At 39.7% G+C, this 26,952-nt stretch overlaps 1 protein-coding gene across 6 annotated transcripts in view; it reads right to left on the bottom strand.

The window, feature by feature from the left end:
- Positions 1-373: 373 nt before the first annotated feature.
- Positions 374-26,952, bottom strand: part of zdhhc1 (zinc finger DHHC-type containing 1) — a 61,402-nt gene continuing 34,823 nt past the window's right edge. For 5 of the 6 annotated variants that reach the window (XM_043707108.1, XM_043707109.1, XM_043707112.1 and 2 more), the window contains 6 exons: positions 22,003-22,158; positions 19,332-19,444; positions 10,765-10,850; positions 6,105-6,204; positions 4,121-4,220; positions 374-1,692 (listed from right to left, as the gene is read on the bottom strand). In XM_043707108.1, the coding sequence (XP_043563043.1) occupies positions 1,127-1,692; positions 4,121-4,220; positions 6,105-6,204; positions 10,765-10,850; positions 19,332-19,444; positions 22,003-22,158 (1,121 nt within the window). In that variant the 3' untranslated portion in view covers positions 374-1,126. The remainder of the gene's footprint in view (positions 1,693-4,120; positions 4,221-6,104; positions 6,205-10,764; positions 10,851-19,331; positions 19,445-22,002; positions 22,159-26,952) is intronic. The other variant, XM_043707110.1, reaches the window with a different exon arrangement.

Raw genomic sequence — 26,952 nt, 5'->3', positions numbered from 1 at the left:
TAGCTCAGTAGCAGACAGTTGCCAGTAAGTGGAACAGGCATGAGGCTAGGATACTGGAGTATGTGGCAAAAGTGAGGACTGCAGATGCTGGAAATCAGAGTCTAGATTAGAGTGGTGCTGGAAAAGCACAGCTGGTTAGGCAGCATCCGAGGAGCAGAAAAATCCTAATGAAGGGCTTTTGCCCGAAATGTCGATTTTCCTACTGGAGTATGTGGCAGAGACCAAAGATAATTGTTTCTGCCTTTCCAATAATTAATTTCACACATTGTGGAAAACACAGTGGAGGAACGTAGTGTTAATCTCATCCTAAAAATCTGTGGCACATTTTAGTGATTGGAATTATTCCCTAATAATATCTGAATAAACTTTTAAAAATGCTGCAAGTTAAAATGTTTTATTTCAGCACAGAAATAGTACTGTATTCATCAAAAGGTTAAACAGACATTACATCTATAAGGTGATTGGCACTTAAAGGATAAACCATTGAGTAATATTTTAACAAGCCAGACACAAAAGAGATTAATGTCATAAAAAGAATGTTAAGGCCACACGAAGCAAATGCAATGTTTCTGGGAAATCTATTTAAAGATTTCCATTAAATGGCAGGTCTTTAAAGTTCACCACATTGTTACAACTTGCTATCACACAAATTTACATGAATTTGATGGTTACCAGAACTTTAAAAACATTTATTTTATGTCTAAAACATAGTATTGAAACTGTCCCTGAGAAACATAGTTTCATTTCTAGATTGGCCTAATGATTTATATTGATGTATACTTAGTGCCAAATAGAATATATATAAAAATAACAAAAAAAATATACTAAAACCTCTGTAAGAGGGACTTTTTTCAGATCATATTAACCCTCATTTATATATGTATATATAAAAAAGGAAAATAAAATACTGATTAAATGTTCAAATCTCAATGATATGCCAAAGGTTAGGTCACAATAGATGACCACTAGATTAAAAAAAACAGACAAGCATCCCGTACCACGGCTTGTAGCTGTCAATCGACTCACTTTCATCACACCCCAAAACTGAATAATGGCCAGGAACTCAGTTTCAAAAGGTATGGTTTGAAAGCAACTGAGTTATAGTTATTAAAATTGGTCCTAAAAGTCATGCCGATGTAGTGTTTGCTCTTGCATCGAAGTTATCTCTGGCATGGAGAAAGAAAACAGGCAAATCTGGGTACTTTTTACTGGACAGTCTCCGTTTTCCAGGATCTAATTTAGCTCGGGGGCTTTGCAATAATTCCGGTAGTGGAAATTCGCCAGTGCTGCGGCTAACATACACAGGCGGTACCTTCTGAACCAGTTCAATTTTTGGATCTAAGCTTGCAAACCTTTTAGAGTTCTTCCTGATATTTGGGTGCACTGGAGAAAATGGCTTTGGAAGTTCACCATGGTGCTGTGGTTTGGGAATCAGACTCTGCAGGGAATTTCCAAGATTGCTCATTGTGCTGTGAAGGATTGTTTTGCTGTAGTCAACCATTGCTGCACTGCCAAGTCTTGTCTGAATCACTGGAATTTCATCCATGGACTCTGCAGAATCAGAGTGGTATTCAGCTGGAGGGCCTGCAGCCTGAACATGGTTATTGCCATTGAGCATTAACGGAGGTAGAGTAGCCCTTGATGGGAAAGCTGGGATAGGGATCATTGAACTCTGGAAAGCAACAGCAAGATCTGTGAAAGCAAAGAAATTGAGATAGATAATTACAGCAATAATGGTCATTACAGAGTTTCTTTGAAATGAAATAATATTTATTACTCCAGTTACTTAAAACAGCACATAATTGCATAGCTGAAGGACATGCAGGTTTGAATATATAGAAAGAATTAACATTCAGGATGCAGAGTAGTTATGGTCATTTAAAACTTTTGTGGTCTCATAATCATGTTCCAGTCCAGTAAACTCTATTCATTTCAATTCCTGACCAGATTAATTGGAAGATTCCTTGATATAGCTAACCTTTTAGTAGTTCCATGAATATCAACTGAGCTCAGACCTAGACTGAGGAAAGCAGTCTTTTCACTGCTTTACTCCCAGCGCTCAAAGGCAGCTCAGAGGGTTAAGAATCCATATAGGGGCAAATTGGATTCAAGAGATGAGTTAACAGGTAAACAGAGAATAATAGGAAAATAAAGCTGAAACACTAGAGATAATAAAATTGTACATCCTAGTAGCACTAAGTAGAAAGTATCCAACTTCATAATGATACACCTATTTTGGTGCATTCATATAATTAACAGGGAGTCTACAAACTGTCCTGCCTTGTTTCTTTTCTATTGGTTTGCAGTTATCAGAAACTGCTAAAATATCACTCCTTCTCCATGAACAGACAGAGAGGAGCTCAGCCTCCAAATATTTATGAAACTCCAGGTTACACTGTTGATTGCTCATCATTTCAAATAAATCATAAATCCTCCCTTCATCAGCCCAGCTGCAGGCCTCTATGATGAAAATCATATCATGCTGGAATTGAGTTATCAGTTCATGTTCCCGCACCCATCCCCCATACACTATTATGAATAGACTGTTGTGTCTTGATCTGGCTCCTTTAATTCAAGATGGAGTAGCTTGGAAATGGGATTTGGCCCATTGACAGATTAATGACCTGGCTCTCTCAGAGATGGATAATACTCAAAATAGATCAAAGTGCAGTGAGATGTATATAACATGAGGTTTTGAGTGCTTCAGTTAAAAAGAAATGTGTAACTAATGTTGATTTTAATTGCTTGTTATTATAGTAAAAGTCTTAAAACGTTAACTCAGGCCACGCAATTTTTTTAGGTTAGTCACTGAGAACTTCAGATCCCTTTTTAAAATGTTAATGGTCTTGACACTATACCCATTTCCTTCACTGAGAAGTCACCCAAGAGAGCTGTCCAACATGTCTCCCTGATGTCAACCATAACTTAAATGAACATTACACCAACAGCTGATTGAAATTCCAACCTTGTCCACTTGGTTGCCTTCAAAAACTAAGTGCTGTTCTCTCTCAACCTGAATCCCTGCAGACAGAACTTTTCTTCCCTCTTTATCTGGTGTGTGCATGCATCCATTTGCATCCATTTTAGTTTAATGAGAGGGGTAAGCATTTACAATTTCATATTACGAACAAAGTATGTTAACCAGTTTTGCATCATCATTGACTACAAACAAACCATCTCAATCAATTTTATGTTTATTAAAGAAATCTGGATGCATGTTTCATTTTAAATCTCATATAGAGAAAACATATGATTGACCACATTGGGAACTAGGGTAAAACAATTCATGTTGTAACCTGGAGAGTGATGGGACTACAGAAAGAAAAGGCACTTCTCACATTTAGGTTGTAACACATTATAATTCCAGTGTGGTGGAGGCAATTTCAATTGAGGCATTCAAGTGGGAATTTGAATTATTGTACGAAAACAAAAATTTGCAGGGCTACTATAAGGTAGTGGATAATGGCCCTAGATAAATTGCTGATTCGAAGAGATGGTGCAGACACTAAAGGCTGAATGATGATAATTCTGTGAATTTGTCCAAATGGTCACCCTCACATGGTGAACTTAGAAAATATCAGTACACTGTTTGATTATAAAGGATAACATAAATAACCCATATTTTCTTCACAGCCAAGGCCCACACACATTCTTTCTCCAGCAGAGATTAGTAGAAAGGAATCATGATCATGTTTCTTCTCTCTCTTACCCAAGTGAGTAAAGGCCAAATACAGTACAATGAATGGTGAATCAAATGAATATGAACAACTCATTACATGGAAGAAATGAATAGTGTGTCTTCTGGTGCATATGGCTGGATATATGTAACTATAAATCTCATCTGTAATAAATGTTCATACACAGCATTCATGGTATGAAATACTATGGATTAAGCAGCTACACCAATTTAAAAAAAATACCATTTGCATTAATTTCATTGTGACAATTAACTTTTATGGCAAAGGTTTTCCTTGCTGGCATCATTAACTCATTTAAAATCGTGGAGAATATAAAAGTTCAGAACAAACCCTGAAACATACCAAGTGATTCTCCCAAATAAAGCACAATGTTTCATTAAAAGTTTCCATCCAATCCTTATTATTTACAAACTGATCCTTACCTGGTTCTGAAAGTGGAACAGCAGATGGTAGTTTAATGGTGCTGGCTGATGACTTATCAGTCATTATGTCTGCAGGTAGTTTGTTTACTCTCTTCTTTCTCTTCAATGACAAAGAGATTAGCAACAGTTACTGATGTTCACTCACTTTAAAAATCACCAAGTATTATATGTACTGCGGTCAAGAATGGTATAGAGCTGCTTGCATGTAAAAATAAACACATAATTTTATGATTAATTATTGTAAATTCTTTAAATACTATTCCAGACTCACTTTAAAAAAAAAATTGTTTGAATCACCAACCCAATCGGAAATAATTTCAGTAATTCCCTTGATGCTACATAAAAGAACAAGTTAATTAGTGGCATGAACCTTGCAGCATTGGGCTTATCACACGAGAGTTACAATGATGCAGCAAAGCCGCTGTGGGTACTGACTGAACAATCATCTTTTTTGCTTACCACTGAAACCAACAACTTCTGCATAGTCACCCAATGCCTAATTCCATTCAGTCATCATCCTTCAGCTCTCCAGCCTCACTTTAATATTGTTGAAATAAGAGAATAAACAGCAGAGAACTGGGAGTAAATCGTAATTATGATCGCTGCAGAGTTTGTTACATTGTTGCTGTTCACGATATCAAACTAGAACAGGTATATTCAATGTTATAATTTTATTCAGTCCCCAGTTAAATGCAAGCTGATATTATATAATGACGATGGTATTTAGAGTCTCACATTGTTGCTTTCTGAAAACTCCACCACTCTTGATGGTAAGACCCCCAACATAATTCAGAACATTTTCCCTCCATTCATCCTTCAGTTCATACATGACCAGTTAACCTCATAAGTAGCTATATGCTAAAGTGATGTTCCAAATGAAGCAAAAGGCAAATTGGTTCTATTAGGAGCTTGTTATTACTTTCAGCAGAATTCCCTCATCAGAACCTTCCTGCTATGGTTTTCATGCATAAGTGGGCTTGGAACAGGAAGCCTAGTCCTTCAGCCTTGGACATCATGGTCCGGGCAAGATGAATGAGAATGGACAAGATCATTAATGCATTTAACTGGGCACTGTATAAAATTATAATATTGAATATGCCTGTTCTATTTTGAATCCTGAACAGCAACAATACAACAAACTCTGTAGTGATCAGAATTATGATTTATTCCAGGTTTCTGCTGTTTATTCTCTTACTTCAACAAACCTGAGCTTTTTTCTCCTACAAGCTTTGTGTTCTTAATCACTGTCATAGAGAAGTGTAACTAACATCTTTCAGAATGAACTATGTTAAAAGTTGTGCTGGAGACATTCAAAATCAGAGCACTGGAATCAGCTTGACCCAATCGTCATCATCAGACAAGTCTATAAAGTGCATTTCCAATAAACCAAGCTATAAATTGCTGCCATTGATACAAATCACTCCCTGGATATAACCCTTGAAGTTTTTCATTCAAAGCACAACTACTGTCCTCATATCAACCTCTGTCATTCTGCCCCTACAGATAAAAACCAATAGCTTCTAAACTGATTCAACAAGCACTGGCATCCCCATAGAGCACAGAATTAAAACAGATGCAGTACTACGAGACACCATCTATAAACCACACTCTCAAAACATGGTAAATAAGAACAGGACAATGACAACAGGTTTAATGAGAACATCAGTGTGATGGGATCTATCATTGAAGACAAGCAGTTAAGGATAAGCCTTTTGAATAAATAAAGAATGCTTTCACGTTTGAGTTGTCTAGTCAAACTGTACTGAGCTACTTGTCCCTTCGACAAATGAAATGCTTTGCTTTCACTTGGCAGCCTGCAGCTGAGATAATTAACTAATTACGAATCTCTCATTGAAGGGAGTCACTTTGGCTAAGTTTTTTTACTGTCTTCTGTTTAGAAATTGAGTGCTTCAGTTGCACCTGAATTCTTAAATGCCTCCATTTTCTAAACATCAGGCTTCTTTGCCTGCAATGTCTTATTTACCTTGGTTTTCTGAAGATGTGTAGAAATCACAGGCAAAGAATCATCTTCCAGCTTACTACTGGGCATGTTCATGTCACCATTCTGATAAAGGTTTGGTACCCTAAAATGAAACAGAGAGAGGGTCAGGCAGTGGCACTAGAGTATTTGCCCATGTTATGACTTAGAGAGACTGTAAACTTGAAGCATAAAATGTGGGCAAGTTCACGTTAGTAAACAACTTAGATGTAATTCCACAATTGGTCAATACTTGTGAAATAAACCAGAGTGTGAGGCAATTTACACTGATGAACAATTTAGAATTGTCTGACCAGAGTGAGCTTACCTGGTTCAAAACCTTAAGCAAAGCTTTGCAGTAAATTTACAAAAACAGAAACTGCTGCCAAATAAATAAATAAAAGTCAGAAACTGCTGCCAAAGCTCAGCAGGTCTGGCAGCATCAGTGGAGAGAAATCAGAGTTAACATCTCGGGTCAGGTAACCCTTCCTCAGAACACTTCTGAGGAAGGGTCACCTTACCTGAAACATTAACTCTGATTTCTCTCCACAGATGCTGCCAGACCTGCTGAGCTTTGGCAGCAGTTTCTGGCTTTTATTTATTTATTTTGTGGGATGCAAGCTTTGCTAGCTGGCCAGCATTTATTGCCCATCCCTAGATGCCCTTGAGAAGATGGAGGCGAGCTGTCTTCTTGAACCACTGTAGTCCATGTGCTGTGGGTTAACTCACAATGCCATTAGGGGGTGATTTTGACGCAGCAACAGTAATTGAACAGCTGTAGGTTCCCAAGTCAGGATCGTGAACGGCTTGGATAGGAACTTGAAGGTGGTGGTGTTCTCACGTATCTGCTGCCCTTGACCTTTCAGATGGAAGTGGTCACAGGTTTGAAAGGTGCATCATGTTGATAGTACACATTCTGCTACTGAGCGTCGGCAGTTGAAGGAGTGGATGCAGTCCCAATAATTGGGCTGCTTTGTCCTGGATGGTGTCAAGCTTCTTGAGTGTTTTTGGGGCTGCACTCATCCAGGGCAAGTGGGAGCACTCCATCACACACCTTTCTTGTGCCTTGTAGATAGTGGGCAGTCTTTACAGAGTCAGGAGGGGAGTTACTCACTGCAGTATCCGTAGCCTCTGACCTGCTCTTGTAGCCACTGCATTTGTGTGGTGAGGGCAGCTGTGTTTCTGATCAGTGATTACTCCCTGGATGTTGATAGTGGGGATTCAGTGATGGTAAGACCATTGAATGTCAAGGGGTAGTAATTAGATTGTCTCTTGTTGGTGATGGGTCATAGCTTGTCATTTGTGTGGCACAAACATTACTTGCCACTTGTCAGCCTAGGCCTGGATATTGTTCAGATCTTGTTGCATTTGGCCACAGACTGCTTCAGTGTCTCAGGAATTGTGAATGGTGCTGAACGTTGTGCAATCATTGGCAAACATTCCCACTTCTGACCTTAGATGGAGGGAAGGTCATTGATGATGCAGATTAAGACAGTTGGGCCCAGGACACTACCCTGAGGAACTCCTGGGGCTGAGATAACTGACTCCACCAACCATGATTTCTGATTTACAGATTCCACAGTTCTTTTGGATTTTCTTTGCAGTTAATTGTCAGTCATCATTAACTAGTGCACTCGCCAGGGCCTCTGCCATGATCCACTCGCCAACCAATGATTTTCCACTCCTACAGTATAAATATTATCCCTTCACTTTCGTATTGCTTTTCTTAACTGTTCTGATGAGAGAAGATGAAAGCTTCAGGAAATACATATACACATATTTTTCTTCTTCTCGCAACACTTAAGGTCTGTACTACCAAACAATTATCTTGAACTATAATGATTAAATCATTCAAACTACACCAATCCAGGTAGTCGTCACACTCAGAGACTTACTGTACAAGGAGCAAGATTCTGAAGAAATTAATGGCGCATGTTACATTAACGTCTACCCAATCTGAGGATTCCTTGCAAAGCTTTAGGTGGAGATAGGGAATTCTACACTAGTTTTATGGAAGATCTGTACAAAATGCATATGTTCCCCAAGTCCTAGTAATTACGTCCTGAGGCCCAGTAATTAGTAATGAGGCTGTAGTTATCATGCAATAAACCACCTTGTTAATTACAGACTTTACAGAGAAGCACTATGGCAATGTGTCCACTATCACTGACAATTATACAGGCTTGAGACAAAGTCAAGACAAAGGAGGATTGCTGGCAATAAACTACCTTAAATAACCCTTATTCTGAACCACAGTGACAGAGGCAGCAGATACTGTTAGGTGTCAGTAGTGGAAATCAGAGTAGTGTCACAACAGTATGCTTAATTGAGTGGTATTCTGACAATATACATTGTTACAACACACTGCAGGGTCTATGACCAGGAAGGAAAAAACAATGACCAGCTTTCTTTCTTTTCTAATTAATTAACATTAGCTCTGCAGGAACTGAATTGCATGTAGTTACTGGACAATAACAAGATCAGCTGGCAAATAACATTTGCAGGGATGGGTGAACTGTCCATTCAGAAAGTCAGTGCAGCCACAACGGGTCAAATAATTGCCTTGTGCTGTAATAGTTCATTGATGTTATAAAAAATACGTTCCACATAAGAACAGGCCATTCAGCCTATTAAGTCTGTCCTGACATTTAATTTGGTCATACACTTCAATCTTTTTTACCCAACCTCCCTTGTACACCCTTGGTAATCAGAAATCCATCAATCTTTACCATAACATTCCATTAGTTACATCTTTCCAAACTAAAAAGACCCATTAATCCCCACTCTATCTTCTGTGTATTAACCAACCCTCAAAACTCTGCTAATACATTACCCCTCAACACCATGAGCTCCCATCTTATGCAATAACCCTCTTTGTTTCCTTATCAAATGCCTTCTGAAAATCCAGATATATTACATTTAACAATTCCCCTTCATCAACTCTGCTTTTCATATTCTCAAAAAAACTAGCAAACTCGTCAAGCATGATTTTCCTTTCATAAAACATTGACACTATTGGTGCTGTCAGACTTTTCTAAATGCCTTATTTCTTCTTTAACACTGGATTCTATCCATCAGATCCTGGTGACTTGACTGCCTTCAGTTCCGTTACTTTGTCAAATACTTCGTCCCTTGAGACAATAACAAGAAATTGTTAAGGCTTTTCCTCCCATTAACACCTTGCTTATCCGATATCTCTGGAATATTTATAATGTCCTCTGTGAAGACCAATGCAAAATACACATTCAAATTATCTGCCATTTCCTTGTTCCCCAGTTAACAATCCTCAGTTGCATCCCCTCAAGAGTCCTAGACACTTTTTATATACCCATAGATGTTCTTTCAGGTTGAGGATAAGCCCTGATGAATTTTGGAAGAGTGAAGGACTGGAGCCTCAGCCTTGTGTCATTTCTGTGCAAGGTGAAAGAGAGAGGAAAGTAACATCAATCACATCTGGGAAATTGAGAAGGTAGCAATTACTTACATTTTAAAAAGATTAAGCACAATCATATTTTGGAATAAAGGAGCATTTTGCGCATAACAGTAGAGAAAGTGGAGTTAGGTCTCAAGCTATTTTTGAGGGAAAAAAAAGGTTAATTGCATTTTGTTAAAAACAGGATAGAGTTTAGAGGGTCAGCTCTCAAGCAAATCATTACTTTTCTCCCCCATACACTGTTGGTCAAAAGTTCATAACCTTTCTGATAAATTCACATGATAGTCATTTTGTTGACAGATACACTTTACAATTAGCAAAACTGTAGCAAGATACAATTAAATTAGTACTGTCATTAATGAAGACAATATCCAAAAAGGAAATAATTGAATGGCTAGTTCCTTCATACTACAGCAGAGAATTTACACTTCTGACTCACAGCTAATTTGGGCTTAATAATGTATTTAGACTAAGTAAAGCATTCAGATATCTATGGCTACTGACCTAACAGTCAACTGACAGATGAAAAAAATTTTTTTAATGTTGTGCTTTTAACTTAAAGTCACCATTTTGTATTAGAAGGCACCTTCACAAAAAGGCCTTTCCTGATTCAGAACAAACACTCATGCCAATTGATTGAAAATATAAATAATATCTGAAAGTCCTCGCAAAGAATGATTTGTATCACAATTGTGTAGAAAACACCAGAGATCTTAGATAATATACACAAGATCACATTATATACAAACCAACAATCTAATAAAGAAGCAAACCAACATGAGAGATATGGTTCAACCTCTGCCCCAATCATTACAGCACACGTAATTCAAATTCAAACTATGTGCTGCATTGAATAATACAATCCAGGAATGAGTGTCATTATTAGTATCCAGTACAGATAGAATAATGCAATCTTCTGAGATGCAATAGAATGCACTCCAGAGAATAAGATATAGCATTAATCAGAATGACTCATTGCAAAGGAGTCTCATTAGTTTTAACCTCACAGTCAGATTAATTCCTTCTCATACAATAGGCAAACAACATTATTGCCACTGTTTTCCAATCGCTGCTTTTGGATGTTAACTTAATTACAAATTAAGTACAAGGATTTTAGTTGATCTTCTTATACAATTGACATATTTGCATACTACTTGATTGTATATTTAATACAGTGTGTCCGTTAATTGTTATTTCGTTTTATTTGAAAAATTAAGTTGTATGAACACTTACTCCTTTGTCAATGATACTGTTAATGAGGTACCTTCAAACGGAATTCCATCATTAGTGTATCCTAGAGAACCTGTAGTTCCAAAATTCTGGAAAACATTAAAAAATCCATTTCATATCAGTATTTCTGGTAAAACATTTTGAAAGTTTGCTTTACAAAGTACAATTTATTTTGCCAAATAAGAGTTTGTTATTAGTCTCTTCCAGAGTTTGAATGCACATTCATAATAACATACACTACTAAGAAAAGAATACTTCATTCTTTCAAATTCCCAGTCGTGTTGGTAGGTAAAATGAATATTTATGTATACTGTAACAGAATAGAAAGGTACCAGACTGAGATTAGTTAATGTCTATACAGTTTACCACTGACAATAACCTCTGCTAGAATACACACAGGATGGCAGGTAAAGGCTATAATAAATTGCATAATAAAGGGTCACAATTGAAATATTATAAACACAAATATCTAACACATATCTGTACCCATCAACTATATAGAATCACATATTTCATTGCTCTTATTTGATTACAATCTATTTATCCAAGTCTTGAAAGTTCCCGGTTGCATCAGCATCCAGACTTTTTTTTGTGGCAAAGTGCTTTTCAAAGTTCTATCACCCTTTGTTTGGCATAATTTAAAATTTAAGGTTATATGCTCTCATTCTTGATTTTTCCACCTAAAGAAATATTCTTCTGTAATTACCTTAAAATCCTGTTATATTTGCAAGGTATTTGAAATAGCAAAATACTGCAAATGATGGAAATCTGACAAAAACAAAAACTGCTGGAAATACCCAGTGGCTCTGCAGAGATGATATTTTAAGGCAAAAAACAAAAACAAACTTCTTTGGGCCAAAATCTGGAAACCGGGGATAAAATGTGATTATCTCTTATGCATGCTGAAATTTCCTGTCAATGAAGCTGATTTACTGATTGATGATAAATGTCAAGTTTTGACTCCGATCAACCTGGATTCAACTTGCTGAGAATTGGTCACAATCCACTACTTCAGGCTTCACGACACTGAAAGAAATACTGACATTTGAATAGTGTATTGAATTCAAGAAAGAAAAACGATTTCAGGAATAGAGATTAAAGCTTCTCAGTTGACTTCTTTACTCACCGACTTCTGGGTTGCCTGATTTCCAGAAAAACATCAGGAGGCTGACATTAGAGATTAAACTTTTGACAGCAATAAAAAGGGCACTCTCATGGCTAAGTGGGAGTGTCCCTGCCCCTGACCAGAGAGGACTCGGTTCAAGTCCCACCTGTCCCAGAGGTAATGCAATAAAAAAAAATTCGAGGAGAAAGTGAGGACTGCAGATGCTGGAGATCAGAGCTGAAAATGTGTTGTTGGAAAAGCGCAGCAGGTCAGGCAGCATCCAAGGAACAGGGGAATCGACGTTTCGGGCATAAGGAGGGCTTATGCCCGAAACGTCGATTCTCCTGTTCCTTGGATGCTGCCTGACCTGCTGCGCTTTTCCAGCAACACATTTTTAGCAATAAAAAAAAATTGACTGCAATAATTAGATAAATCACAACCTACACAGTGCTGAACACAATTTTAAAAAAAATCACATGATACGATTCAATTGATGAAATCTCTAAATAACTTAATGTCTCCAAGTTTCCTCCACATATCCATAATGAAAGATGATGCAATCACAAAAAGATGCGCATCCCAACTCTGCGTGGAACTATCACCCAACAACTATTTTTGCAGGATTGGCTAATCAGTGTTTGGAGGGTGCATTTGCCACCTAACGCAGAGGAGGTGGTTTCCACAATGTGGGTACGCTGGCAATCCAACCAGTTGCAATGGGAGATGCAGCTTCCAAGGTAGCAAGAGAAGTAGAAAGTGACTAGCATTAGATGGGAGTATCCTCTGAAGACTAGGTATTAAAATTTAGATTGAAAGGCAGACATAATTACTAGTTGTGATTGTGGTGGAACAACTCCTCTCCCAGAGGCCTGAAATTGTAGCTGTTTCTCAGTGGTAATGACAGGTACAGACAGGATTCTAAGATGTGCAGCGGATGAAGTGTGACACCACACCTTTCCTGCCGGACAGACTCATTTAACCAGTTGCAATGTGGAGCCCAGACAAAAAAAAAGTTTGGTAGGAAGACCAATTAATTCCTCAAATGACTACCTACTGCTTATAGAAAATTAGCCCCTCTGCAGCCTTCCTGAAGACGATGAGGTAGATGGTACCAGCACCAGCAAACCAGTTGACAGTAGGAAATTATAGTCCGTGACACCTGACCCTCCCTCCAACTGGTTTCAAAAACCTAGCCCAATGTTTCTGATCATTGATCTAGTACTTTCTTTTAATAATCCAGAGTCCAATTTAGGTTTATACTAACAACAGTTATTCTCGGATTTCAGATGTCCCAGATTTCCTTAGGACATACACCCTTTTGCAGTTATACTGAAAATGCACTTCAGATTTCTGGCATCGAGCTGAAGCTATTGCCTATCCATCAACTTGCTTACAACCTCCAACAACCTTCCTTAGTTTGCAAAATCACTCAAGTTGTTACCAACAAACTTTATCATCATGTTTTTATGCCAATGCCCAAGTCATGAATATAATGGCAATATGAAATCAGAGTTCAAAAACCCAAGGATACCAGCGTGGTAAGCCAAAAACACACCAATTCCTTCAGGCTCTAATTTTTCACCAAATCATCCCTCTTCATATATATAAACTTTCAGAACAAGTTTCTTATGTCACATCTTATCTATTCCTTCTGAAAATCCATACATGTACCATAGGTCACATTCTCTTTATTCTAGTCCCTTCACAAAAATACAAATTAGATAAACAATACTTTTGACTATTTTTCACTTGCCTTGTCTTTTGGTATTACAAATTCCAGATTCTCACTGGAAAATGGGAACAGAGTAAATGGTTTATTTATTTCATGGTGCATCTATTTCCTCTTCCTTGAGCAGAATTGTAACATTTCCCACAGTTCAGGTCTTGGGCACAACAAGAGCTTTGGGAAAATTGTGCCTGATGTTCCGTTATTTCTGCCAAACAAATAATGCAGGTTGCAACTCGAGATACTGTCTTTCAGATGGAACATGATGTCAAGGTCCAGAATGCCATCTAAGCCGCATTCAAAAGATCCTGTTCAATGTATATCAAATGTGCTTGGTTTGATCAAATGGAGAACACGAATTGGGGTTTCACTTCAGCACACTGGCTGTGACTGAGTGGTTAAAAAATGGATTTGATCTATTGGGATCTTCCACACAGTTTTAGATCCTGCTAAACCTGTTTATTATTAGTTGTGAAATGGTGGGGCAATAGCAAAAGTAGTTGCCTTCCAAGTAGTTGGCCTGGGTTCAACTGTCAGGCTTCATATTTTCAGGTCCATTGGCACAGTAGTGAGAAGGTCTGAGTTAAGTTCCACCTCAATGTTATGACTTCCCCGTGGTCATTTTTTTTTAATCAACCTGTTCGGGAAAAGTAGAGTGTAGAGACTCTTACTTAAACCATAGTGCTGCTGAATTTGGAATTGTGTTTATTATGTTTCATTCTAAGAAAAAGAATTGTAAAACAATGCTCCTGCATCCTCCTTAAATAAATGGCTTTCGGGAATGCAAGTATTCTACTTTCTGTCCTCACCTTTATTTAGCCCTCAAACAATATCACAAGAACAAACTTGTGGGACTTTTGAGAATGCAAACTGGCTGCCACATTTCTTACAAAAACAGAAATTATTACATTTTCAATTATTTTATTCACTGTATCGCACATTGGGCTGCCCTACCATAAGTCTTCTTCCATTCATCTGTATCTCAAATTCATGGATATAATTATAAAGAGGGTGATGCAGGAGCAGAGGGAATATGTGTGCACAGATTGAAGATGACAGGGCAGGTTAAGAAATCCATTATTAAGGCAAATGAGACCCTCAACTTTATGACTCGAGGCAGAGAGTACAAAAGAAAGGAAATGCTAATGAACCTTCATCAAGTATTGGTTTGAGCACTGTACTTTAGGAAGGCATTGGAGATGGTGCAGATAAGATTTACAAGAATGGCTCATAGGATGAAAGATTTATATTGAAAACTCAAAGCTGGAATCATTCTTCTTAGAAAAGTAAAGGCTACAAAGAGATTTGACACTAGTAGTCAAAATCATGAAGCATCTGGACGGAGTTGATAAGAAGAAAATGCTTGATTGGTGGAAGGTTAAGAACCAGAAAACATAAATTTAAGGCAAATATCGAAAAGAAAGCAGAGGCAACATGACAAAACACCTTTTAGTTTTATACACTGAAATGCACTTTGAGAGAATTTGGTGGGGGTAGATTCAATCTTAGCTTTCAGAAGGTAATAAATAATTACCTGAAGAGAAAGAATTTGAAGGGTTACGGAGAAAAGACGGAGAAGTAGGATTTACTGATTTCCTATTGCACAGAATTGGCATAGACTGCCTCCTTCTCTACTGTTGTGATTCTATGGTGACACTTGCACTTCAGTAGTATTAATCTTGTTTTGAAAAGCAATGTCACTATTTGAAATAACATGCAAAACGTTTTTCATTTCTCTGTCACGGTCACCCACACTACAGTGTAGCAAGGACTGCACCAATTAATATCCCCTTGCCTCAAAAAAGCTCAAAATAAAATTAGCTCGCCAGGAATATTTGATCATAAATATAAGCCATAACTATTAATTTAACCTGGGGCAGTGTTTTGTAGAGGAATAAGATAGTGTTATTTTCTGGGTCTGTAGATTGTGAAGGAGCAAAAATGGCCTTTAGTGGAGTGATATGCACTTCTTGTGAGACGTGGGAGTTAAAAGGTTACTGCACATTATATGTGCAATAAATGCTGTTGGTTGTGAATCCTATCAGATCGAATGGATCCCTTGGAGAAACAGTTAGAGGCAATGAGGAATTTGCAAAGCAACAATGCGTGATGGATGGCAAATGTGGTCACATAGATGGGTTAACTCCAGGAAAGGTAAGAGAGGTAGGCAGCTAGTGCAGGAGTCTTCTGTGGCTATCCCCATTTCAAACAAGTACGCTGTTTTGGAAAATGTAGGGATGATCGATTCACAGAGGAACGTAGCACGAACAGCCAAGTTTCTGGTATTGAGACTGGCTCTAATGCAACGAAGGGTACGTCGGGTTCCAAGAGATCAACTGTGTTAGGAGACTCTCTCGTCAGAGGTACAGACAAATGTTTCTGTGGCCAGCAGTGAAAAATCAGAATGGTGTGTTGCTTCCCTGGTGCCAGGATCAAGGACATCTCAGAGAGGATGCAGAATGTTCTCAAAGGGGAGAGGGGCCGGCAAGAGGTCATTGTCCACATTGGAACCAATGATATAGGAAGGGAAAAGGTTGAGATTCTGAAGTGAGATTACAGAGAGTTAGGCAGGAATTTAACAAGGAGGTCCTTGAGAGTAGTAATATCTGGATTACTCCTGGTGCTACGAGCTAGTGAGGGCAGGAATAGGAGGATAGAGCAGATGAATGCATGGCTGAGGAGCTGGTGTATGGGAGAATGATTCACATTTTTGGATCACTGGAATCTCTTTTGGGGTAAAAGTGATCTCTACAAGAAGGATGGATTGCACCTAAATTAGAAGGGGACTAATATACTGGCAGGGAAATTTGTGAGAGCTGCTTAGGAGGATTTAAACTAGTAAGGTGGGGGGGTGGAACCCAGGGAGGCAGTGAGGAAAGAGATCGATCTGAGACGGGTACAGTTGAGAACAGAAGCGAGTCAAACAGGCAGGGCAGGCAGGGACAAGGTAAGATTAATAAATTAAACTGCATTTATTTCAATGCAAGGGGCCTAATAGGGAAGGCAGATGAACTCAGGATACATCCAGGGAAGTTATTTGGGTGGAACTGAGAAATAAGAAAGGGATGATCACCTTATTGGGATCGTATTATAGACCTCCTAATAGTCAGAGGGAAATTGAGAAACAAACTTTGTCGGAGATCTCATCTATCTGTAAGAATAATAGGGTGGTTATGGTAGGGGAATTTAACTTTCCAAACATAGACTGGGACTGCCATACTGTGAAGGGTTTAGATGGAGAGGAATTTGTTAAGTATGTACAAGAAAATTTTCTGATTCAGTATGTGGATGTACCCACTAGAGAAGGTGCAAAACTTGACCTACTCTTGGGAAATAAGGCAGGGCAGGTGACCGAGCTGTCAGTGCAGGAGCAGTTTGGGACCAGCAACCATAATTCTATTAGATTTAAAATAGTGATGAAAAGGATAGACCAGATCTAAAAGTTGAAATTCTAAATTGGAGAAAGGCCAACTTTGACGGTATTAGGCAAGAACTTTCAAAAACTGATTGGGGGTAGATGTTTGCAGGTAAAGGGACGGCTGGAAAAAATGGGAAGCCTTCAGAAATGATATAACGAGAATCCAGAGAAAATATATTCCTGTTTGGGTGAAAGGAAAGGCTAGTAGGTATAGGGAATGCTGGGTGACTAAAGACGTTGAGGGCTTGGTTAAGAAAAAGAAGGAAGCACATGTCAGGTATAGACAGGACAGATCGAGTGAATCCATAGAAGAGTATGAAGGCAGTAAGAGTATACTTAAAAGGGAAATCAGGAGGGCAAAAAGGGGACATGGAATAGCTTTGGATTTTCCTTAACTCTATTTGCCAAAGGGTTTTTACAAATACATTAAGAACAAAAGGGTAACTAGGGAGAGAATAGGGCCCCTCAATGATCAGCAAGGCAGCCTTTTGTGTGGAGCTGCAGAAAATGGGGGAGATACTAAACGAGTATTTTGCATCAGTATTTACTGTGGAAAAGGATACGGAAGATATAGAATGTCGGGAAATAGATGGTGACATCTTGAAAAATGTCCATATTACAGAGGAGGAAGTACTGGATGTCTTCAAACGCATAAACGTGGATTAAATTCCCAGGACCTGATCAGGTGTACCAGAGAACTCTGTGGGAAGCTAGAGAAGTGTTTGCTGGGCCTCTTGCTGAGGTATTTGTATCATCGATAGTCACAGGTGAGGTGCCGGAAGACTGGAGGTTGGCTAACGTGGTGCCACTGTTTAAGGAGGGTGGTAAGGACAAGCCAGGGAACTATAGACCAGTGAGCCTGATGTCAGTGGTGGGCAAGTTGTTGGAGGGAATCCTGAGGGACAGGATGTACACGTATTTGGAAAGGCAAGGACAGATTAGGGTTAGTCAACATGGCTTTGTGCGTGGGAAATCATGTCTCACAAACTTGATTGAGTTAATTGAAGAAGTAACAAAGAGGATCAATGAGGGCAGAGCGGTAGATATGACCTATACGGACTTCAGTGAGGCGTTCAACAAGGATCCCCATGGAAGACTGGTTAGCAAGGTTAGATCTCACGGAATACAGGGAGAACTAGCCATTTTGTTACAGAACTGGCTCAAAGGTAGAAGTCAGAGAGTGGTGGTGGAGGGTTGTTTTTCAGACTGGAGGCCTGTGACCAGTGGAGTGCCACAAGGATCGGTGCTGGGTGCACTAATTTTCATCATTTATTTAAATGATTTGAATGCGAGCATAAGAGGTATAGTTAGTAAGTTTGCAGATGACACCAAAATTGGAGGTGTAGCGGATAGCGAAGAAGGTTATCTCAGATTACAACAGGATCTGGACCAGATGGGCCAATGGGCTGAGAAGTGGCAGATGGAATTTAATTCAGATAAATGCGAGGTGCTGCATTTTGGGAAAGCAAATCTTAGCAGGACTTGTACATTTAATGGTAAGATCATAGGGAATGTTGCTGAACAAAAAGACCTTGGAGTGCAGGTTCATAGCTCCTTGAAAGTGGAGTCGCAGGTACTGAAGGCAGCGTTTGGTATGCTTTCCCTTATTGGTCAGAGTATGGAGTACAGGAGTTGGGAGGTCATGTTGCGGCTGTACAGGACATTGGTTTGGCCACTGTTGGAATATTGTGTGCAATTCTGGTCTCCTTCCTATCAGAAAGATGTTGTGAAACTTGAAAGGGTTCAGAAAAGATTTACAAGGATGTTGCCAGGGTTGGAGGATCTGAGCTATAGGGAGAGGCTGAACATGCTGGGGCTGTTTTCCCCTGGGGCATCGGAAGCTGAGGGATGACCTTATTGAGATTTATAAAATCATGAGGGGCATGGATAGGATAAATAAACAAAGTCTTTTCTCTGGGGTCAGGGAGTCCAGAACTAAAGGGCATAGGTTTAGGGTGAGAGGGGAAAGATATAAAAGTGACCTAAGGGCAACATTTTCACACAGAGAGTGTATGTGTATGGAATGATCTGCCAGAGGAAGTGGTGGAGGCTAGTACAATTGCAACATTTAAAAGGCTTCTGGATGGGTATATGAATAGGAAGAGTTTGGAGGGATATGGGCCGGGTGGGACTAGATTGGGTTGGGATAGCTGGTCGGCCTGGACGGGGTTGGACTGAAGGGTCTGTTTCCATGCTGTACATCTCTATGACTCTATCAATTTGGCCCTGGGAAGTTAACATTAATTAAAAGTATAAGTAGCATTAAACAGTATGTGGAATTATAATGTGGACAAATCATTTTAAGACTTAAATCTTTTTACCTGATCAGATAGCGTTGGCGAATCTTGCGCCTTTGAATTCTTGGGTGAGACCTTGGACCCTCGCCGGTGACGCTGGCGCACAATGTATTCATAAGTGCTGAGTCGGTTCCACACTACAACAAAAAAAACTTCTGACAATGCATGATCAGTCATTTTTATATTTAATCATAAAACATTGCATCTAGAGAGAGGTGATTAATTCTTCTAAAATTTATCTTTCACATTAGTGATGGCTTCCGAAATTACTGAAAATCCCAATCCATATGTAAATAAGAAACATCCAGCTGTGAATTGAAGATGTATGTAAATGTGCCAAAAATGCTTGACATCTTTCCAAAGTAATGAAACAAAATCTTCTTTTTATAGAAACCATGCCAGACACTACGTAAGTAAAGAATATTGTTGAAGTTTGTCTTGGTAAATGCTAAAGTGCACTTTGCTTCTCAGTAATATATTAGAGGATTTGGATGTCTGCACTTCTTTTAGAATGCCCCTTTTTAAAGCTTAATATTTTACTCAACAAGCAAACTGTTCTTCCCTGTAAAGCACATCATTATATGGATTCCTATCTTCCAACGGTTCAGATGATTTCTTCTGCAACAATATTATATGAATATTCCAGTTCCAGACAATTTTTCAGAGGAAGCCTGGCTTACTTGCAGCTTTTATCAGGAAAATACTGGCATTCAGTCCACAATTTTAGATCCGTTAATGGACAAAAAACCATGAGTAGCATGTGATTTGAGAGGGGTCAGCCTGACTTAGTTGTAACACATTGACTTCTAGTTCAGAAAGGCGGTGGGCTCCAACCTCACCCCAAGACTTGTAATTTCAGCTGGCTCCTCAGTACAGTGGTCAGGGTGACTTTTGCTCTGTATGTTACATTGAGGTCATGTCTGCTTGCTGTCATGGACACAATAGATTTCATAACACTAGCCAAAGAGGTTTTCAGCCTCTGCTACAAAACTTGCATGTTTAGGGAGGTCAGAAATTAGATCAGTCAGAGTGCTTTCTATGGTTAAGAAATCAACATTCACCTCTGACGTTTTCATACGAAAAGAGCAATTATAATCACAGAACCATTCCCTGGAATAAGACACCCTCAGCATAGAAGTTACAACAGAAAACTATAGGATGAATTCCTACTTTAAACAACCGCAAACCTCAAACAGATCTTTGTTCGTAGCAAGCTGCCCGACTCTCAGGACAACTCCATACAATCCTGTCACGGTAGGCGCTGCAAGACGTGTCAGAGTGTGGACATAGACACTACCATTGCACGTGGGGACACCTCCCACCTTGTACATGGCAGGTACTCATGTGACTCAGCCAACGTTGTCTATCTTATACGTTGCAGGCAAGGATGCCCGGAGGCATGATACATTGGGGAAACCGAGCAAAGGCTACGACAACGAATGAACGGGCACCGCACAACAATCAACAGACAGGAGGGTTCCCTCCCAGTTGGGGAACACTTCAGTGGTCCAGGACATTCAGCCTTGGACCTTCGGGTGACCATCCTCCAAAGTGGACTTCGGGACAGGCAGCAGAGAAAAGTGGCCGAGCAGAGGCTGATAGCCAAGTTCGGTACCAATAGGGAGGGCCTCAACCGCAACCTTGGGTTCATGTCACATTACAAGTGACCACCATTGCACTATACACACACACAGATACTCCTACACACACACACACTATCACATACACACAGGCATTCCTATACACACATACACAAGGACACACATACACACAGACGTGCACACAGACACCCACACACACCCTTACAGGCACACAAACTCCCACACTCACATGCACCCCCTCACAGACTTAAGACACTCTGCACTCACTACACACACACACACATACATACACTTTCTCACGCTCACAACCCCCAACCCAGACAGACGGACAAAGACCCACATGCACACATATTTTGTGGGATGAATTTGTACTTGTAGGGTTACATTGTACTTTGCTCAAAAACTGCATGAATTTATGTAAAACTCCGTTATCTCACTTTTTAGATTAGAATCAATCTAAACATCATGGCATAGACAGAGAACACAGGGGACCAACACCTTCAACATATTGTCTAGCTATCACCATTGTTAACAGTTAACCCAAGAATACAACTTTAAAAAAAGGTTTTGTCATTTACACATGAAAGAAGTGAAACTATCACTGTATTCCAGCAGATGAAAGGCTTAACAGACAATCAATTTTACAATGTATAATTTCAATTACATCATGCTATAAATTTTTGCATGTGTTTATATTGAGCCCTCCACTATCACCTGATGAAGGAGCGTCACTCCGAAAGCTAGTGTGCTTCCAATTAAACCTGTTGGACTATAACCTGGTGTTGTGTGATTTTTACTTTAAATGGGTTATGGTAACACTTCTGATTAGATTATACTGCCCCCCTGTGGCAAATAGTTTAGTTTCAATATTTTATATCTATTTTCTACAGCCTGCCAAATTAGACAGACATTTAACTAATTTTTGCAACTCTGTAGCACAGAATTTTTTTATCAAGTCTAACATTCAAAATAAGCATTCAGAAATTCTTCAACACCTAATTTAAAGCTCAAAAGAAAAGGTTAATAATTTTAGTAATGCAGTCGCAAATCTTATTGATAAAATAAGTGCACTTAACATCTTGTATGCTACTTACAGAGGTAGATGTGGAAGCACAGAAGTTGACCCAAAAGTGACACTGAAATCAGACCTAGTAGAACAGTCATCGCAGACACTAGAAGAATGACAGTAGCATTTGTACGAACAGGAGCATGAGGCAGAAATGTAAACCAGATATTTGTATCATTTATAGCTGTTAAAATAAAACAATTTAAAACACTTCATTAATTGAATTTATACTCCACTATAGTTCTCTTCCAATATACTTTGCTTCTTCATTACAGATCTAATTACAAAGAATGAGAACCAGAAGATCTCAACTTTCCCAAATTATTCACCACCATTTTTACAGGCAAATCTTGTGTATGTTAACGTTTCTTTTGTAATCTCTAAACTTTTTCATGGTATTATTCGTCTGTATTGCACTTACTTCAATTCTGATATCTATAGTTATCTCTTTATTGTGAAGAGAATTGAATGCAAGAACAAGGAGATTCTGCTACAGTTATACAGAGCATTGATGAGAATACATCTTGAGCACTATGTATAGTTCTGAAGGATGTTAATGCATTTGAAGCAGTTTAGGTAAGGTTTACAATATTAATATCTGAAATGAGCAGACTGTCTTATCAGTAAAGGCTAGACAGGTCTGTATTCTCTTGAATTTAGAAATGAAAGAGGTGAATCATATCAGATTGAGGGGGTTTAACTGGGTGGAGTTTGAAAGGATGTTGATCCTTGTGAGGGAATCTAGAACTGGGCATCATAGTTTAAAAATCAGAGGTCACCCATTCAAAACAGTGTTGAGGAAACATTTTTTCGCTCTGAGGGTTGAGTCTCTGGAATTCCCTTCCTTAAAAAGCAGTGGATCTGGCATCTTTGAATATTTTTAAGACAAGATCTTGAGTACGAAAGGAATGAAAGATTATCAGGAGTATGCAGGAATAGAGAGTTGAGATTAAAACTGGATCAGCCGTGGTCTTATTGATTGGTGGAGCTGCTTAAAGAGCTGAGTGGAAAATGTGTTGCTGGAAAAGCGCAGCAGGTCAGGCAGCATCCAAGGAACAGGAGAATCGACGTTTCGGGCATAAGCCCTTCTTCAGGAGTGGCCTACTGTAAAGAGCTGAGTGGCCTACTGTTGTCCCTTCTTAAGCAGAGAGGAAACATAAATGGACCTTTTTCAGGTAGAAATGTATAATAAATGAGTGGTGTGCCACAGGAATCAGTGCTGGGGCCTCAGCTTTGTATAATTTATTTATGTGACTTGGATGAAGGAACGAAGATGTGGTTGCTAAATAGAGAAAATGTAGAGTAAAACAGGAGCAGGGTAGGCCATTTGGCTCTTTGAGCCTGCTCTTCATTCAATATGATCATGGCTGATCTTTCTCCCAATAACCTTTGATTCATTTAGTCCTAAGAACTACATCAAACTCCTTCTCAAAAGGATTGAAGGTTTTAGGCTCAACTGCTTTTAGTGGCAGGGAATTGCACAGGCCTACCATTCTCTGGGTGAAGAAATTTCTTTTTATCTCAGTCCTAAACGGCCCACCCTGTCTCCTTGAACTGTGACACCTGGTTATGAATTCCCCACTCATTGGGTACACGTGTTTACCCCGTATACTCCTGTTAGAATTTTATCAATCTTTACGAGGTCCCTCCTCATTCTTCCAATTTCCAGTGAATTTAGTCCTAACTGATCCAGTCTCACTTCATATGTGTCAGTCTGTCATCCCAGGAATAAGTCTGGCAAATTTCTGTTGCACTCTCTCCATAGCTGGAATGTCCTTCATCAGATAAGGAGACCAAAAGTGTACACACCACTCCAGCTGCAAGGCTGCATTTTGTAGAATTGTAGCAAAACATCCTTGCTCCTGTACTCGAATCCTCACACCCTGACAGCCTACGTAACATTTACTTTCTTTACCTACATGCTTCCTTTCAGTGACTAACATACAAGGACATGTAGCTCTCTTTGCAACCCATCCCAACCTATTGCCATTCAGACAATAATGTGCCTTTCTCTTTTTGCTATCAAAGTGGATAACCTCACATTTGGCCACACTATACTTCATCTGCAATGCATTTCTCTACTTATAACACAAGGTTATAAAATGACATATGCTTCACCAAAGATCTGAGAAAGATAAGAAAATGTGAAATTGTTAATTTTGGCAGGGAGAATCAAGAAAGCATATAATCTAAATTTTTAGAGATTGCAGAGCTCTGGATGCAGAGGGTTCCGCCTTATTAGTACATACAGGATTACATCTTAATATTTCAGTTTTAATAATCATTTATCCAAACAGAAGCAGAATTTAATTCACTCGAGGTTTCTTGAAAAGAATTTGAATAAATATATGTATAATAGCATATATTGATGTGGAGATCATTATCTTATTATTCAGTTCCAAAGAGGCACAAATCACAAAAGGCTGGTTATGCAGGTATAGAAACTAATGAGGAAAGTAATAGAATGTTATTGTTTAGAGCGAGGGGAATTTAATATAAAAAAATAGGGAGGTTATGCTTCAGTTACACAGGGAATTGGTGAGACCACATTTGGACTGCTATGTACACCATTGGCTAAATTATTTAAGGAAGGGGGTAATTCCGTTAGCTGCTGCTAAGAAATGGTTTAGCAGATTAATATCTGGAATGGACAGGTTCATCTTTTAAGGGAAAGTTGGATGAGTTTGGCTTGTATCTGCTGGAGTTTAGAAGAGTTAGAAGCCCCTTTGTTGAAATAAAGATGATCTAAGGAATCCTAAGAGGATAGATGTGGCGAGGATGCTTCCACTTTTGGGAGAAAAGTAAGGGGTTGGCAATTTAAAACAGAGATGAGACAAAATACTTTTTCACAAGGGCCATGAGTCTTTGGAAAGGAAATCTGCCATCCTCACCTGGACTGGCCTACATGTGACTCCAGAGCCACAGCAATGTGGTTGACTCTCAACTGCCCTCTGACCAGCCTAGCAAGCCACTCAGTTGTAGCACCAATGTTTCTACAAAAAAAAAGGACCACCTGGCATTGACCTAGGCACAGGAAACGACATGACATACACGGTCCTGTAGATCTTGCAAAGTCATCCAGAGTAACATCTGGGGGTTAGTGCCAAAATTGCGAGAACTGTCTCAAACTAGTCAAGCAACAATCTGACACAGTTGTACTCATTGAATCATTCATTACAGACAACGTCCCAGACTCCTCCGCCACCTTCATGGCGACATCCTATCCATTGGCAGGACAGGCTGAAATAATTGCAGAGAAGTTGGCACCAAGTCACCTTTTATTTATTCATACACAGTACATGGACTCTGACCAGCTAGTTCAGAGCCAGACCCGAGAATGACGAGACTCTCGGAGACTCCTGTTTATCTGCTCAGCCAGGGGTCCCTGACTGGCTCAGCTAACAGCCCCAGTCAAGGATCTTAGTCAATCAGATCCACCTGGCCAATTCATTCCAATCAGTACACAGACCCCCAGCAATGGTGTGCTGACAGGAGGGAGTTGCCTAGGAAGGAGAAAGTGAGGTCTGCAGATGCTGGAGATCAGAGCTGAAAATGTGTTGCTGGTAAAGCACAGCAGGTCAGGCAGCATCCAAGGAACAGGAGAATCGACGTTTCGGGCATAAGCCCTAGGAAGGCCTCAGCATTGACTCTGGACCCCGATGAAATCTCATGGTTTCCAGTTAAACATGGGCAAGGACACCACCTACTGAATATCACATATCGTCTACTCTCAGCTGAGGAATTAGTACTTCTCCAAGTTGAACATCATTTGGAAGAAACAACTGAGGATGGCAAGAATGTGGAATGTATTTTGGGTGGGAGATTTTCAACATTCACCACCAAGTGGCTCAGCAGCAGCATGAATGACTGAGCTGGCTGGACCCTATTGCACATTGCTGCTAGACTGAATCTGGAAAGAGGAAAAAACATACTTGACCTCATCCTCTCAAATCTGCCGGCTGCAGATGCATCTGTCCGTGACAGTGTTGGTGAGAGTGATCACCACACAATCCTTGTAGAGATGAAGTCCCACCTTCATACTGAGAATACCTTCCATGGTTTTGTGTAGCACTATCATTGCTAAATGGGACAGACTTTAAACAGCTGAAAATGTGTTGCTGGAAAAGCGCAGCAGGTGAGGCAGCATCCAAGGAACAGGAGAATCGATGTTTCGGGCATAAACCCGAAACGTCGATTCTCCTGTTCCTTGGATGCTGCCTGACCTGCTGCGCTTTTCCAGCAACACATTTTCAGCTCTGATCTCCAGCATCTGCAGACTTTAAACAGATCTAGCAACTCAGCACTGGGCATCCAAAAGGTGCTGTGGGTCATCAACAGCAACAGAGTTATATTCCAACACAATCTGTAACATCATGGACTGGCACATCCCCCACTCACCATTGCCATCAAGGCAGGGGATCAAGACAGTGCAAGAGGGCATGTAAGGAGCAGCACCAGGAATACCTAAAAATGAGGTATGAATCTGGTAAAGTTACTAAATAGGATTACTTGAGTGCCAAACAGTATTAGTGCAAGTGACAGACAGAGTTAAGTGATCCCACAACACCAACAAATCACATCCAAGCTCTGCAGTTCTGCCACATCCATGGAGGTGTCACATTTGCACCACACAAATGTCAGGCAATGATAATAACACCACCGCCCCTTGACATTCAATGGTGTTACCATCGCTGAATCCCTCACCTAATGTGCCCATTGCTCTCAATGTGGTCTTGTCTACATTTGGGAGACAGGATGCCAACTTGCGGAACATTTCAGAGGACATCTCCAGGACACACGCACCAAATAACCCCATTGCCCTGTGGCTGCACACTTCAATGTTCTCCCTCCCACTCCGCCAATGACATGCAAATCCTGGGCCTACTCCACCGCCAAATCCTAGCCCCACGGCAAATGGAGGAAGATTGCCTCATCTTCCACCTCAGGACCCTCCAACCACACAAATCAATATCAACTT

This window comes from Chiloscyllium plagiosum, chromosome 17 (assembly GCF_004010195.1).
Source record: "Chiloscyllium plagiosum isolate BGI_BamShark_2017 chromosome 17, ASM401019v2, whole genome shotgun sequence".
In the NCBI taxonomy this organism is placed as follows: domain Eukaryota; kingdom Metazoa; phylum Chordata; class Chondrichthyes; order Orectolobiformes; family Hemiscylliidae; genus Chiloscyllium; species Chiloscyllium plagiosum.
The sequence above is the reverse complement of the archived record's forward strand: the minus strand, read 5'-3'. Positions and strand labels throughout refer to the sequence as shown.